Consider the following 15,304-nt stretch of genomic DNA (forward strand, 5'->3'; position numbering starts at 1 on the left):
GCGCTTGGGACTACCGTTGATTGATCACCCTCACCCCTACTTTGTTTCGTGGATTGATGCTACCTCTATCCCTGTGAAAAACCAATGCCGTCTCCCTTGAAGGTCCAATCCTATGAAGATGAGATTTTATGCGATGTTCTACCCATGAAGGTGGGCAGCATTATCCTCGCCGCCCCTTGGCTGTATGATAACGATGTACACCTCTATGGTCGGAGTAATACTTGTTCTTTCATCCATCAGGGCACGAAAATCACACGGCATCCCTACACTCATAACCCGCAAAGGGCCGTCTCGAAATCTACTTCCATAGGCTTGTGTGTTATTAGTGGATCCCAATTTCAAAAGAGCTTGATAGTGAACTGACTATGTGTTTAGCCATGATTCCTGATCACTCCGAGGACTCCTCTACTCCACCCCATGAGGTCTCTCAGCTTCTTGAGGAGTTCGCTAGTGTTTTCCCAATGATTTACCCAATGACTTACCTCCAATGCGCGATATGTAGCACGCTATTGACTTTGTTCCGGGTCATCGTTACCCAACCTTCCCCACTACCGTATGGATCCCACGCAGTACAAGGAACTCCAACGTCAAGTCCAAGACCTCTTGGACAAGGGATTCATTCAAGAGAGCCTCAGTCCTTGTGCCGTCCCAGCACTACTTGCTCCCAAAAAGGACGGAGTTGGCGCATGTGCATCGATAGTAGAGCCATCAACAAGATTACTGTCAAGTATAGATTTCCCATTCCTCGTGATCGACGATATGTTTGATATGATGGCAGGTTCGACAGTTTTTCCAAAATTGATCTTAAGAGCGGTTATCACCAAGTTCAGATCCGACCGGGAGACGAATGGAAAACAGCCTTTGAGATCAAAGATGGACTTTATGAGTGGAAGGTTATGCCCTTTGGGTTGTCCAATGCACCTAGCACTTTTCAGCGATTGATGAACCACATACTCAGACCGTTCATAGGAAATTTTGTGGTTGTTTATTTTGATGATATCCTTATCTATAGCAGATCCACACCAGATCATCTCCAACACATTCGTTTAGTTTGTGAAGTCTTAAAACCGAGCAGTTGTACGCTCACCCAAAAAAATGTTCTTTCCTTGTTAGTCATGTTTCTTTCTTAGGTTTCATCCTCTCTGGTCAAGGTGTATCCGCGATCCGCCAAAATTGATGCCATCACCCAGTGGCCAACACCTAGAAGTGTGCATGATGTTCGTAGTTTTCATGGTCTAGCAACGCTCTATCGCCGCTTCATATCCAACTTTAGCACCATCATGGCACCCTGACTGAATGTCTTAAGGGAACTCATTTTGAATGGACTATAGAAGCTCAAAGATCCTTTGAGGAGATCAAACGAGAATGACTCAAGCCCCAATTCTTCGACTACCTGATTTTGATAAAGTATTTGAGGTTGCTTGTGATGCATCGGGATTAGGAATTGGTGGGGTCCTGAGTCAGGAGAATCATCCCATCGCCTTCTTTAGTGAAAAGTTAAATGATGCTAAGCTCAAATATTCTACCTATGACAAAGAATTTTATGCGATCGTCCAATCTTTTACGTCATTGGCGTCATTACCTACTCTCCAAAGAATTTGTCCTCTACTCTGATCACGAAGCCCTTAAGTATCTCCATTCCCAGCAGAAGTTAAATTCATGCACATTAAATGGGTTGAGTTTATTCAATCATATACCTTTGTCCTCAAACACAAGAGGGGTGTAGAGAACCGAGTCATGGATGCTTTGAGTCGAAGGGTCCATTTGCTGAATGTTATGAAGGTTGAGGTTATTGGATTTGATCACATGAAGGACCTGTACCTTGATTGCCCTGATTTTGCTCCCATTTTGCTGACTTTAGGCAAGAACCCGAATTCTGCTAACCAAGACTATCTCTTAGAAAACGGATTCTTATTTTATGATCGACGCCTTTGCATCCCACGCTCATCTCTTAGGGACTTTCTCGTATGGGAAACACATGCTGGAGGCCTTAGTGGTCATTTTGGGAGAGACAAAACCATCGCAATGGTTGAGCATCGATTCTACTGGCCCTCCCTTGCGAGACGTAGCTAATATAGTGTCCCAGTGTCGTGTGTGCTCTCGCCAAACAGGTCAAGCAGAATACTGGGCTCTACACTCCATTACCAGTTCCTCAAAACCGTGGAGGATGTGAGCATCGACTTTGTGCTAGGGCTTCCAAGGGCGAACAAGCGCCATGATTCCATCATGGTGGTTGTGGATCGCTTTCAAAAATGGCTCATTTTATTCCTTGTTTTAAAACGTCTGATGCTTCTCATGTTGCTCAATTGTTTTTCAATGAAGTAGTTCGTCTCCATGGACTTCCAAAGAGCATAGTGTCAGACAGAGATGTCCGATTCACTAGCTACTTTTGGAAGACTCTTTGGCATCTTTTGGGAACAAAGCTTAAATTCTCTACAGCTTTCCACCCCCAAACTGATGGACAGACCGAGGTCGTTAATAGGAGCCTCTGCAACCTACTACGATCATTGTTAGCATACAACCTCAAGCCTCGGGATTCTCTCACTCCGCGTGCCGAATTTGCTTATAACGCATCAATCCACCGTACTACCAGTATGAGTCCGTGTGAAATAGTCCATGGTCACCCTCCACGCACCCCTACCGACCGCATACCAATGTTACCGCATGCTAGAGTCTCAGATGACGGTCATGAATTCGCGCATCATATTAGAAGTCTGCATGAGGAAATCCGTACACGCATCACCCATAGTAATGCCTCATATAAACAATCCGCAGATTTGCACCGTTGCTGTGAATTTAAAGAAGGTGATATGGTGATGGTGCGGATTAGGCCGAGAGATTTTCTTCCAAGCGGGCTACTAAGCTTCATGCTCGTAGTGCCGGGCCGCTTGATCCTCAAACGAGTTGGGGAAAATGCCTATGCCGCTGACATACCCTCTTCGTGGGGAATAAGCACTACTTTCAATATCTCAGATTTAGTTACCTTTAAAGCCCCACCTCCTTCATCTGATAGCCATGTTCTACCCGGACTTTCTGGTGAGCGAGTTTGACTTGTCCACTCCCCCGTCTCTACCTTCTGACTGGCATGAAATCATCGAGGAAATACTGGACGAAGTAATCACCGTCACCAAAGGTGGAATGGTGCGGAAGTTTCTTGTTCGTTGGCAGGGCAAAGCGCCGATGGAGGACACGTGGATCACGGAGGACGACTTGGCTCGCTGCGCCCAGACTTGGTCAGGCCCTCGAGCTCAGCTGCTTACTCGACAGAGTCGAGTTCTTCGCACCCGGGGAATTGATGGCGAGGACGCCAATGCATCAGCCCGGGACACGCCACCGCAGGCAACCGGGTCAACACAGACGCACGGATCCAAAGATGAAGTCAACAGAAGTCAACCCACCTCGGTCAACAGGAGTCAACGAAGAAGTCAACACGCCACAACCGCCGCCCGCCACGCCACCACCCGCGCACGCCTCCACGCTGCGTCATGACACGACGCCAAAGGCAGATCCACAACTGCCCTTTAGCGTGACGTGATGCACGCTTTCCTTGCGTGTCTTATTTTCTAGTTATTTTCTCTTTCCTCCAAGGCCTATATAAGGTCATTTGTTTCAAGAACTCATTAGGCAATCATAATTCAAGAATTGAGTTTTCTAACTCTTCTTGGAGGATTGCCCTACCCTCATCTTGCCCTAACCTTCCCGCTGCCGCTGCCGTCATCGCTATCACCGCTGCCGCCGCCGCGCGCCCGCCGCTGCCGCCGCTGCCGTCATCACCGCCGCGCGCAGCCGCGCGTCACACGCCGCGACCGCACGCCACCGCTGCGTTATCCTCGCCGCGCGCCGCGCGCTTTGCACTCAGCGCGGCTGGCGCTGCGCTGCCGGGCGCGCTGCGCGCTGCCGGCGGCGCTGCGCGCCGCCGGTGGCGCCTCAAGCGCGAGCGCGCGCTGGAGTTCGTCGCGCGACCCGCGCCCCCGCTTCATAACGCCAACCAGGGCGGACAACGCCCGAGCGCCCGTTCAGTATCACGCCGCCGCCGCCACGAGCAGAATTACCTGCAGCCTCTACACGCACTACGGTGCTGAGGTATACCTGAACCCTGTGGTGTCGACGTGTTCTCCGCTCAGTATTTTCTCGGGAAGTTTCCACCGCCGTCAGAACTAGACTTGGATTTCCTCTTCTTCTCTCCTTTTCTCGAGTGTTTCTTCGCGACGTGAATTCGAGGTATTGATTTCGGTGCTTAGGCATCGTCGAGGTGGGGGAAGACAGTACTCCCGCCCTCGATAAGGGTCGGAGCTGCACCACCAGATTTCATCGGTTTTAAGTCTGAGAATCGACCGTGATTTCTGTGGATTGTTTTATCCCTTACCCATTCCTACCCATAGCCTCGTCATCCGCCCTAAATCGTCCATCCCATAGTCGTCCTACATCAGTCCTTCTTCCCAGGGCTTGACGGCATGGATGAATGAGGACAATGACCCTTGTTATCCTCCCTCTTCACAGCCTTCTTCTCCCTCAACTCCGATTCCCTCTTTCTTCTTCCCTAAGCAAGGGAGGGAGACCACAAAAAAACATGATTCTTCTTTCTTTGTTCTTCCTGATCTGCCTGACCTAGGGTGCCCATCCTTCCCCTTTATAAAGAGGTCAATTGGGCCCCTAGTGGTCAACCCAAATAAACAGAAATTAAGGTCCATTAGGGGCCCTTATAGAATGGGCCCCCCATTAAAAATAAAAGGGGAAAACTGAAAATTAGAAGAAAAAGGGGAAAGGACTAGAGACCCCTTCTCATGACGATGAAAACACGGGCATAGGACGCGTCACAATGTGATGAAAACATGACGAGTACGAAGAAAATGCAAAAGACGACTAAAAGAAAAATGGTGAAATCAAACTACGATAATGTAGCACTTTCACCCAGCTGTCGACAATGGTGGCGGGCGGCGAGGATGACGTTGTCGATGATCCTTGATGGTGTGCGCCATAATCCATGAATACTCATCTTCTCAATCTTCAGAATCTGAGCAAAATCCTCCGGAAAGGTTCAAATCTATTACTCAATTGTATGATGAAACCAGCCAACCTCATTCTGAGGTAGAAGAATGCGTGGTGTATACAAAAGAACCTGCGTCTTATGCAGAAGAGTGTCAAAAAGTAGCATGGAGACTGGTAATGAGAGAGGAGATGGAAGCAATTGACTGAAATGGCACTTGGGAATTAGTTGCTCCTCCGGAAGGTTGCAGACCAATAGAACTCAAGAGAAACTTTAAAATCAAGAAGAATGCACTTGGTGAAGCAATAAGACACAAGGCAAGACTAGTGGTGAAAGGGTATTCTCAAAAGGAGGGCATACAGTATGATGAGGTATTTGCACCAGTTAATCTATTTGAATCAATTCAAATCCTAATTGCCATTGCAGCACAAAGAGGGTGGTTAATACACCACTTAGATGTGAAATCGGCCTTCCTAGATGGAGATGTAAAGGAGAAGCTCTATGTCAACCAACCCGTAGGATTCTCGATAAAGGGAAAGGAAGGGCATGTATTGAAGCTGAAAAAGGCACTCTATGGACTCAAGCAAGCTCCTCATGCATGGTATTTTAAACTACATAATTTTATTATTTCTCTTTGTTTCAGAAGAAGAAAGTACAAACAATCTATATATCTGAAGACCAATGATGGAATTCATTTAATCATTGTAGTATATGTTGATGATCTACTTGTCACAGGTGGAAGGGAAAACGGCATCAATGAATTCAAAGGTCAAATGAAGCATCACTTTGAGATGACTGACCTCGGACATTTGTGCTCCTATCTAGGGATTAATGTGAGCAAAGAAGAAGGTCGAATCACTCTATCCCAGGGCACTTATGCAACATGTATTCTGAATTTGGCTCAAATGTGTGATTGAATTCTATTCATACTCCCCTGGAAGTGAGGATAAAATTTAGTCAATCAATTAAGTCACTGGTTGATACTACCTATTATCGGAACCTTATTGGTACTCTAACGTATGTGACTCACAATCACCCTTATTTGAATTACTATGTGGGATTCCTAAGCAGGTTTATGGAGCATCCCACGTTGAAACATCTCACCACACTCAAGAGAATCCGGAGGTATGTAAAAGGGACAATTGACTATGGGTTGGTTTATGAAAAGGGCCATACAAGAGCAGAGTTAATTGGGTACAGTGATAGTGACTTTGTATGCGATGAACAAGATAGGAAGAATACCTCTAGGAAAGTATTTTTCTTCAACAGATCTTCGGTCAGTAGGGCCTTTCAAAAGCAGAGTACATTGCAGCTACTTCTTCTACATGCTAAGGAGTTTGGTTGAATCGACTTATCAGAGAACTTAGAGGAATGGAAGAAAAGCTACGAAGCTTCTTCTAGACAAAGTCAGCAATAGTCCTCAGCAAAAATTCAGTTTATCACAGTCGCACCAAGCATATAGACCCACGCTATCACTTCATACAACAATGTGTGGAAGATGAATTGATCATGGTGGATTATGTGAAGACCGAAGACCAACTGGCTGACATATTTACTAAATCACTTGGCAGATAAAAATTTATTGATGTGAGAGAACGTATTGGAATCCAGGGTGTTTCAAGAAAAGGACTGAATCAAGGAGGAGATTGATGAAGTTGATCCAGTCCGGTGAAACTAAGTTCAGATATCCGTTTCTCTTTCACGTGTTAGTTATTTCTTTTCAGGCTTAAGCGTAGCCAGTCAGCAGTACGAATGGCTTTGGTGATCTGAGCTGTCACGTGAGTCTGCAAGGGACCTGCCACATTGTGAAGTTAGTCATCAAAATTCTCTCTTCTCGCTCTTGTAGTTGCTCTGTAAAGAGCAAGGTGTTTGATGAATTGTGGACATCAGTTTTTTTCAGTACCTTATGTTTTTTTTTGTTTTCTTGTGTTCCATGCGAGAGTGCTTTGCTCCTAGTGTGAGTCCTGGTCGTGTAAAAGCTATCAAGTGCTTAAGTTCTGGACCTTTTGAAGATGTCAAGAGTCCTGGTTGTGTGGGAGCTATTAGGTGCTCATGCTAAGGATGTGTTGAAGCTTACATGGTTTCTGGCCAACCCTATTGTAGGGTGGTCAGAGAACGTTGAAGTAGTGGTTGGCAAAGCCCACCAGTCCCTCTATGAAACGCCACAATGCCGACCCCTCAGGTTCAATCATTTATTCGCGCATTGACGCTATGTTCATACAACTCCGGATGTCATGGGATAATTTCCCTAAGCTCAACGCGGGGTTTGTGTTGCATTCCTTCACGAACGAGCCACGGACGGGTTCCCCTGCTGCACACTCATGAACAAACATACCACTGTGGGTACCGCTGCCGCACAGTTGCGGACATCCCTCGACGATACTTTACTTTGCATTGCACCCTTTGTGGATGAATGCGCCGCGTAGACCCCAGTGCCACACAACTTGATAGCACCGCTCGTGCAGTTGAGCCGTGCAGCCGCACCACCAGACCATGCAGCCTCACTTGCCGCAACCGGGCTGACCGCCCAACTAAGCCATGCAGCCGCACGACTAGACTCTGCAGCAACGCCAGCTACACCAGCACTGACCGTTCAGCTGGACAATCACATTGCCCAGCCGCGTTGGCCGCATAGCTGAGCCGCACAGCCATGCTGCTCAATTGCGCAGTCAATCCTTGCAACATCGCAGCTGAGGGCTAAGTTGCGTAGTCAGACAGCCCATCTGCACATGCCAAGGTACGCACCATCCGTGCAGCCAAGCTGCATTACCGCATTGGCAAGCTGTGTCGTGCTGCCAGGATCATACCACTACGAAGCCGCCCTCCATACCTGATACCCTCCCTCGCCTTTGCTTCAGTGCCATGCTCCGCCTCTTGTTTAGCTACACTAGACTAGTCTTCGACAACTCTCCACCACGTCTGCCCGTATCGACCCCTTTCATCGACAAAGAATTTAACGTCAACCGATACCCCCGACGAGGTATGTCGTTCTCCTTGCTCGTCTGTTATATTATGTCTTTGAGTATATTGTTCGGTTGCACTCTACCACACTCGGGTTAGCATGGGTGATAGATTATATTTAGAAAAGACACTACTAGTTGAGTGATTTTCCCTGGTACAGATTGAGCCCGTCCGTAATGTACGAGCCACAATAGAATCATTTCGTTCAACGTCGTAGTCATCATCGTTGCTCTGACGAAGCTCACAAGGTCACCGCCACCTTCGCTGGTTACCCACCGCGTAGCTTTGGAATTTGTCAAATCCCCTCGAGGGAGGGCCTGCTCGTACATCCACCTAGGTCACCCCATCACCTAGTTACATATCCTTGTCAGGGAATTATCCATCGGACGACGCTATTGACGACGTCCAACATCAGTTTTATTCGGAAAAGAGCACTTATATAAATAAAATTGGGATTTCGGGAAAGAAATGGAAGGAAAGTAAAAATCCAAGTAATCTCCTAGATAATATGAAGAGGCCCAACACAGAAGAACCCAGCTCTGAGCCCATTTGAACCTCTATAAAACTGGGTCAATTAAAAGCAAGAATTGTAAAACTAACTCCTGATTTGAATTTGAGAGGCCTATATTGAAATCTAGTAAGGAAGGAACATAGATACAAGTAGTAAATAAAGTAATACTACCCCTCGAAACCCTTGGAAAAAATCCACTGCTAGACGAATTATGGCGTTTCTTGTTAATTTCTTCTCCTCACTCTTTATATCTTATCTTGGATTTCTGCTCCCAATTTTTTTTTCGAGGCCTAATAGATCATATATTTTTTTAAAACAATATTGGTCTACAAGAGTGAGGAGAGAAAAGTCAAGGCAGATCAAGACTCTTTGAGAAACAAAGCACTATTGGAAGTCGTGGGAACTGACAAGAAGATTTTTGTGATATCCTCAATGTTTGTTGAACTCTATAACTTTTTCTTCTAGTTAGGGACAATCTAAACTTCATGCATTCCAATGCATAAAATACCACTATAAAATATGTCTAGTAACAAAATTTACAACTGTTTTTTCCACTACCCATTGCTGCCCATTTCTATCGGTTGTGTCGTCCAATCCAGCAGATTTTCTAATTAGCTGTGGGAAGGATGACTTAAGGTTCTATTTTTTCCTTAAAATTTATTTATTCATCTAAATTATTTAAAGATAAATCTCAAGAATATTAAAAATTAATGCAAATATTAATATCATTTGTTTAAAATAACTTTGACTTGTTTTTTTTCATCTCAGTGATTTTTCTCTTGAGAAAATAGTTTAACATTTGGAAAAATATAAAATCACTAAAAATGTTTGCTTTCAAATTTATTTGAATTTTAATTTACACTATCATTACTGGTTCGTTTTGGATTCAATCCTTACATTTCCTATACTAAGTAAGAAAAAAGTTATTTTAATTTTCTGCATAAAGCAGATCCTTAAAGTTTCATATTTATCCCAAATTCTAGTTTATCAACTGTTTTCCATATCTAAAAGCAGGGATGTTTGAGGTACTGGATTTGTTTTTTATCTTAGATATCTTCATATTTATTTCTGAACAATGCATCAAAGGACAATTTAAGGGGTATATTTACGGACTGTGTGATTTAATTATTTTATTTCGAACCTAACAAAAACTTAAAATTCGCATAAAGAGTAAAGACAATATCAGTAAAATGGTCCAAAAATGATCCTAGGAAGAGTATGTTTTCAAGACTTATTTCGGGTTCATCATGTAGTCATCACATAAAGTGTCATTGCACCACTGTAAAATGTCCTGTTACGAACTCACCTGAAGAGGAAAAAGAAAAAGAAGAACTCGCCTGAATCTACAAATTGGCTTACATCTGCTGAAATATATGGGCCAGCAGAGTTTACATACTTTCACTTTATTTACTCTGCATCTTCAAGCATACTTCCATTTACTTATTCCCCCAAAATCAAACTCAAGTAGTAATTCCCATCATCATTTTATATGGTATAGGTATCCTTACTCTTCTCCTATATCCCCATCCAAATAGTCCTAAATTACCAAGCTACCATTCCCTGTACAAGGGATCCTTACTCATGAGTGTGAGGTTATATTCGATGAGTGAAGTTTCGTAAGTATTTTTATTAGAGTCCAAAACAATCAATTAACGCGACACAATATTGAGTTTATTAGAAAACCCTTATAAAACTTACAAGCAAAACTTACAAACAAAAGTTTCATAACGAGAAAATAAATGCATGCATAATTTCTGAAATGTAAACTATGTTGGTCCCGCTTCGTAAGGTGAGTATCCTTTTGATGAATTCAACTGCTTTGTTAAGTAGTACCTTGTCTCGTTTTCCTTTCATTTCGAGTAGACAGGTTGTAGTATTTTCTTAGCATTATTCACCACTCATCTGTAGTCAATCACCAGCTCAAGTCAGAAACCTCGAGGTCATAATAGAACATCTACTGGGGAGGTTTATGTTCGTGGTTGACATTATAAAGACGATGTCACGTAGGACGCCACATGGTAACTCCCAATAATAGTTTTCATAAATTTGAACCCATTAGCGCTCCTTGATTTACACTTTAATATGACGGACGCGCCGCGATAAGATTTAAACCGGATATGAACATCACCATAAATGCCATTGAAAAAACTGTTCCAAGCGAGTAATGGAAAGGTCAAGTATCGCGGGTGATGTTGATGATTTGTCTCTCTCGCCGTAATGTCTGGCACATGGTTTGCCGTATTGCGTCAACGCCATTGACGAGTTGGTGCAGCTTATAAAAAGGATCCTTGTCAACGGGGGCCTGTAGTCGTCAACCCAAAGGTGATAATGGGCATCAACGGTGGAGGTTTGCGTTCATGATTGATGTCACAAAGATATTATTAGGTTCCAGCCCACATAATCCTTCTGAATTATGGCTTTGATAAAATGTCATCCCGTTGGCGCCGCTTGACTCGCGATCTCAGTGTTGGGCATCGTGGCGGCCGTCAAGATAACTTCTTCGCAGAAGGTGTTAATTGAATTTTTCTGCCATGGGCATCGCGGCCGCTGTAGGTATATATAATGGTTGTTCCTGGCATAACCACCATCCAGCGTCTGCCTGATCTCCTCGGGGTTTTCTTTCTTACTAGATCTCAAATTGGATTGCAGTTGTGAACAAGGAGCCGAACTGAATGTCAGCCACTACCAGTGAGCCGGGGCTACAAGTGAGTATGAATCAGCATCTGCTTGTCCTTGTTTTGCTCTTCCTCTGCTCGTCGGTTGTCCCTGCTGGCGGCCTCATTACTGGCACCCCGATATCTCCCACGACGGTAGGATCTTGTGATCATGCTTGACTTTCATTTTTGATGATGACTTTTTCTAACCCTTTCATTGTTAACTGGCTTTACTGCAGCCTTGCAGCAGGACGTGCGAATCAATGTTTTGCACGTGTAAGTGACCCCTCAGTCCTCGATCGTTCCTTTTTTGTTCCTCATCTCGATATTGATTTATATGGATTTTGTCACGCTTCGTCCAACTAATACTGTTGCTTGTTATTCTTCCTCTTTCTTAGTTGCCCCACTTTTAAGGTACGGCAAGTACTGCGGCTTTAAATATGGCGGATGCCCAGGAGAAGCACCTTGCGACCCTCTTGACGCCTGTTGCCAGATCCACGATGCCTGCATTCGGGCCAAAGGTGACTCCAATATCTCCTATCTCTGTTATTAGAGCTCCCTTGAAACCTAGATAAAAACCATCAACCTTCCGCCCGCCGTTACTCTTTCCTCTAGACTTTGATTCCACCTGCACAACCCTAGATGTCCTAACAACATGCAAACACACAAGTTTTTCTATGTCTCTGTCTATCCTTGTCTCTTGCGTCGTATATCTGGCTCATCTGTTCTGCGTTTGTCTGTCGCTTACATGGTTGAGAATCTGTGATCAGGTGATTACCTGAGTGTATCCTGCAACCAGGGATTCCTCGACTGTATCCAGCCCTTCAAGAACATTATGGGGGCAACATTCGCAGGGAGCCAATGCTCGCCTAAGGAGGTCGTCTCTGCCGTAACGCCCTACTTTGAAGCCGCCGTGCTACTTGGCGAGCTTCTGGAGAAGCCATAGAGCGCCCTGCTCCTTACTTTTCCGTGTATTTTCTTCCCTCTTTATCGCTAACCTAATCATAAAGATTCAACAAATCTTGCGAGCATATCTACGCGTTCGAACTGGGGCGTAAAATATTCAGGTTGACGTGAATATCATTCCCTCCAGAAAAAAACCCGATCGGATCTTTATTGACCGATAAAATCATATTCTGCTTTCAAGTCTCCGACACAGAAAAATAGTCCGCCAGGCGAAGTTTTACCCTCAACAAAAAATCGTACATCGTAGCACAAGATAGGCTAAAAAGGATGTAAACGGCAAAAACTTGAAAAATAAAAGCACGAATACGGATTATCTTAAAACTCGTGTAAAGTATTTCATCACCTCTAATTCTCCTCTTGTGAGTTTTGTGACTTTAAGTCTTTTATCATACGGTTTATGAACGTGGAGTATACATAAATGAAGAAGAGGTAAATCTTTTGACCTTCAATTAAGGTCCAGATCGATGGACCGGATAAATGAATCAAGTCATCAAAAGCCCAAAACTCCCTATTATTTTATTGTTAAGACTCATTGCTAAGGGCATCGACAATTAGTGTACCAACCCAGTGTCTCTTACCCATGTCTTTAGTGAGATCCGAAACCCTATCCAGAATATCAAAATCCTATCACATTCCTCTAACTAGGCGGCATTCCCTGCCCAGAGGCCTGCGTGCTTATTGGGAGGGCGTGTCCGTTGTATTTTTGCTCACGACATTTTAAGGACTGAGTCATAATGGATAGTGATATCCAAATACCTGATCTATTAGGCCACTGCCACTGTTGGTGGTGATTCACGGCAGACTGCGCACGTGCCCGTCCACGCCCAGAGTGGGACGGATCAGGTACGGTCCGCGCGTGCTGGGCGCGCGGGCTGATCGGCGTGTGGGTGCGCACGCCAAGCGCCGCGCGCCAAAGCCAAGCGCCACGCGCGGGCGTCAGCGCAACGCGCCAGCGTCGAGCACTGCGCGCGGGAGCAGGAAGTGCCGCGCGCAGGTAGGGGACGCATAGGCCGGGTGGCATGCCGCGGGTGCAGCGCTTGGAGTTGTGCGAGATGCTGCGCAGCTGCCGCGCAGGCAGCGCGCGCATTGCGTATGCGGGGCGCGCGGTGGGGGACATCCCCGCCAGGAGATTAAGGCAAGTGGCGCACAGAGAACGCCGAGACGGCACAGCGGGCGCGTAGCGCTCCTACGGGTAGTGCTGGGCGCGCAGTGCCCAGCTCGGGGGCGTCGAATGCGACGGCGTCGCACAGACTGCGCGCTAGAATGTTGACATGGGTGTTGGTGGCGAGTGTGATCGTCAAGGCAAGGGTGGCGTGTGTGATCGCCAGGCCCACGGGCGCACGGCGCCCGGCCCGGCGCGCTTGTGTAGCGGCAGAGCAGGCATGCGCGCGCGGAGCGGCGGCCCTGAGACGGTGTGGCGACAGTACCCCGGCGCAAGGCACCTCGTCTCGTTCCTTGTAACACCCCTAGTCTTCCCCCATGTAATCTTGATGTACTCTTTAAGATATCAATGCAATGACCCTATTCACTGACGGTGCCTAGCACCAACATCTCCTCTAACCCCTTTCAAGCGATCTGAAGCAATTGCACAAGCTTCCGCTACAAGAGATCAAGGCTGCTCAGTGTTCTTCTCGAAGCACTAAGGCCGGCACACGCCAATCCCAAGCACGAAAGCTAGCTCAAGATTTGACAGTGCGACACATGTCTTTAGTGAGATCCGAAACCCTATCCAGAATATCAAAATCCTATCACATTGTATTTTAGAACAGAAACATTTAACTTTAATATTGACAATGTAGCAAGTATACAATGGATGATTCCATACATATGTCAAGCAAGAGAAAAACTGAATTATCTTAAAAATTAGCTCTGGCATATACAATAAAATCATGTCTGAATAGTTTTGCATCATAATAAACATAACTTTTTTTCGGGGCTCCATCAGATAAATGTAAGAATACTTTTATGGTGTCCCTAAATCAATTTTTCCTAAAAATCAGGTCTGAATAGTTTTACTTTACATCTTTAACTTTATGATGCTTTAGCCTATTGGGGAAGGTTTCTGATATGAATATAGATGCACCAAATGTAAAGGGGTCCCGAGTTGAAACTTTATTGCAGTAGTTAGATCCTCATTTAACTCGATTGAACTGCTTCCATTGTCAACCCATGGCTGTCATTCTTCTTAGATAGCTAGTGGCAGCTCCAAAAGGAGCCACAAGAGTTGTCCACTTTATCAAGTTTTGATAGATGTCTTTCTTGTTCCCATTTTGCAGTAAGTTTTTCATCATTCATTGTAGAAACAAGCCAGCAGGGTGAGACCCATTCAGGTTTTTTGTACAGCTGATCAGCAACCTGTGCCCGTTCAGGTTTATTCCCCGCCGCCCCTTTTCACTGCCTGCGTGCGAGGAGGATTTCCTCCGCGGTCAAAGCTCTCGATCATTTCTTTGGGCTCCAATGTTCCGCGAGGTGGCCTCCATAGCTGATCAATTCTTTGGTGCTCTACATCCCATCAACGAATCCACGCTTGATTTTACTGCGTCAATGCTGGGCTCAAACTACCGTGCTTGGATCTTCTGCTAAATTCCGTTGCGACTTATCACGGATTCTAGCGCCAGGTTACATTTCTTCTGATGCTGGATTACTTTGCTCTGCTGTCGAACCACGATTGTCTCCAATCGACAATCAAATCAAGGTCATACGTTCCCCCTTCCCCCCCTCCCCCCCATCCTCTTCATTTTAAAGTGTTATTTACCTTTGTTAGTATCGATCTCTCAAGTGCTCATCGTCGTGAGTGAAATTAAACAGAGTTTAGGAATTAGCCACTATAATTGTTTTGGAGGATTTCTTGACGATGTCGGGTCGGATCAACTACGTTGGCAGTGTGGACGTTCTTGGACGAGTTCGTTCCCCCTTTTTCGTTGTCTTTTGATCTGATCACTCGGGTCATTGGCTTGATCGTGATAACACCCATCACGTGTCGTATAGTTCATCTGCGTCTCGCGACCTTCAACAATTGATCTAATTACTCGTCACTTCTTAAAATTATGCATCATTTTCCGTCGGCATTTTGTGTTTTACGTTTGTCTGATCATTCCCGACAGTGGTGTTACATCATGTAGCAGTCAGAGATACCAGGCGAGATGTGTTGGAGGGTGCATGGCTGAGCAGCGTGGTACAGAGTGCAGGATCAACTAGCCTAACGGCTGGACGGTGATGTCGAGC

The 15,304-nt window shown here is 45.5% G+C and overlaps 1 protein-coding gene across 3 annotated transcripts; it reads left to right on the plus strand.

The window, feature by feature from the left end:
* The first annotated feature begins 10,795 nt into the window (after positions 1 to 10,795).
* On the plus strand, positions 10,796 to 12,144 carry LOC144713737 (phospholipase A2-alpha-like). Of its 3 annotated transcripts, none has more exons than XM_078588416.1 (5): positions 10,796 to 11,008; positions 11,109 to 11,269; positions 11,353 to 11,389; positions 11,512 to 11,634; positions 11,884 to 12,144. In XM_078588416.1, the coding sequence occupies exons 2-5, from the start codon at positions 11,132 to 11,134 to the stop codon at positions 12,057 to 12,059; spliced, it is 474 nt and encodes a 157-aa protein (XP_078444542.1). In that variant the 5' UTR covers positions 10,796 to 11,008; positions 11,109 to 11,131; the 3' UTR covers positions 12,060 to 12,144. The 3 variants fall into 3 exon arrangements, with proteins under 3 accessions (XP_078444542.1, XP_078444541.1, XP_078444540.1); XM_078588415.1 differs by having other exon boundaries at positions 10,797 to 11,024; XM_078588414.1 differs by having other exon boundaries at positions 10,797 to 11,012.
* Positions 12,145 to 15,304: the final 3,160 nt, after the last annotated feature.

This window comes from Wolffia australiana, chromosome 16 (genome assembly GCF_029677425.1).
Source record: "Wolffia australiana isolate 7733 chromosome 16, ASM2967742v1".
Taxonomy (NCBI): Eukaryota; Viridiplantae; Streptophyta; class Magnoliopsida; order Alismatales; family Araceae; genus Wolffia; species Wolffia australiana.

Excerpts from the sequence above, each read along its gene's own strand:
- LOC144713737 (XM_078588416.1), top strand. The coding sequence starts at position 11,132 with ATGTCAGCCACTACCAGTGAGCCGGGGCTACAAGTGAGTATGAATCAG. Across the intron at positions 11,390-11,511 it reads CGAATCAATGTTTTGCACGT|TTGCCCCACTTTTAAGGTAC; the intron begins GTAAGTGACCCC and ends CCTCTTTCTTAG. Across the intron at positions 11,635-11,883 it reads TGCCTGCATTCGGGCCAAAG|GTGATTACCTGAGTGTATCC; the intron begins GTGACTCCAATA and ends ATCTGTGATCAG.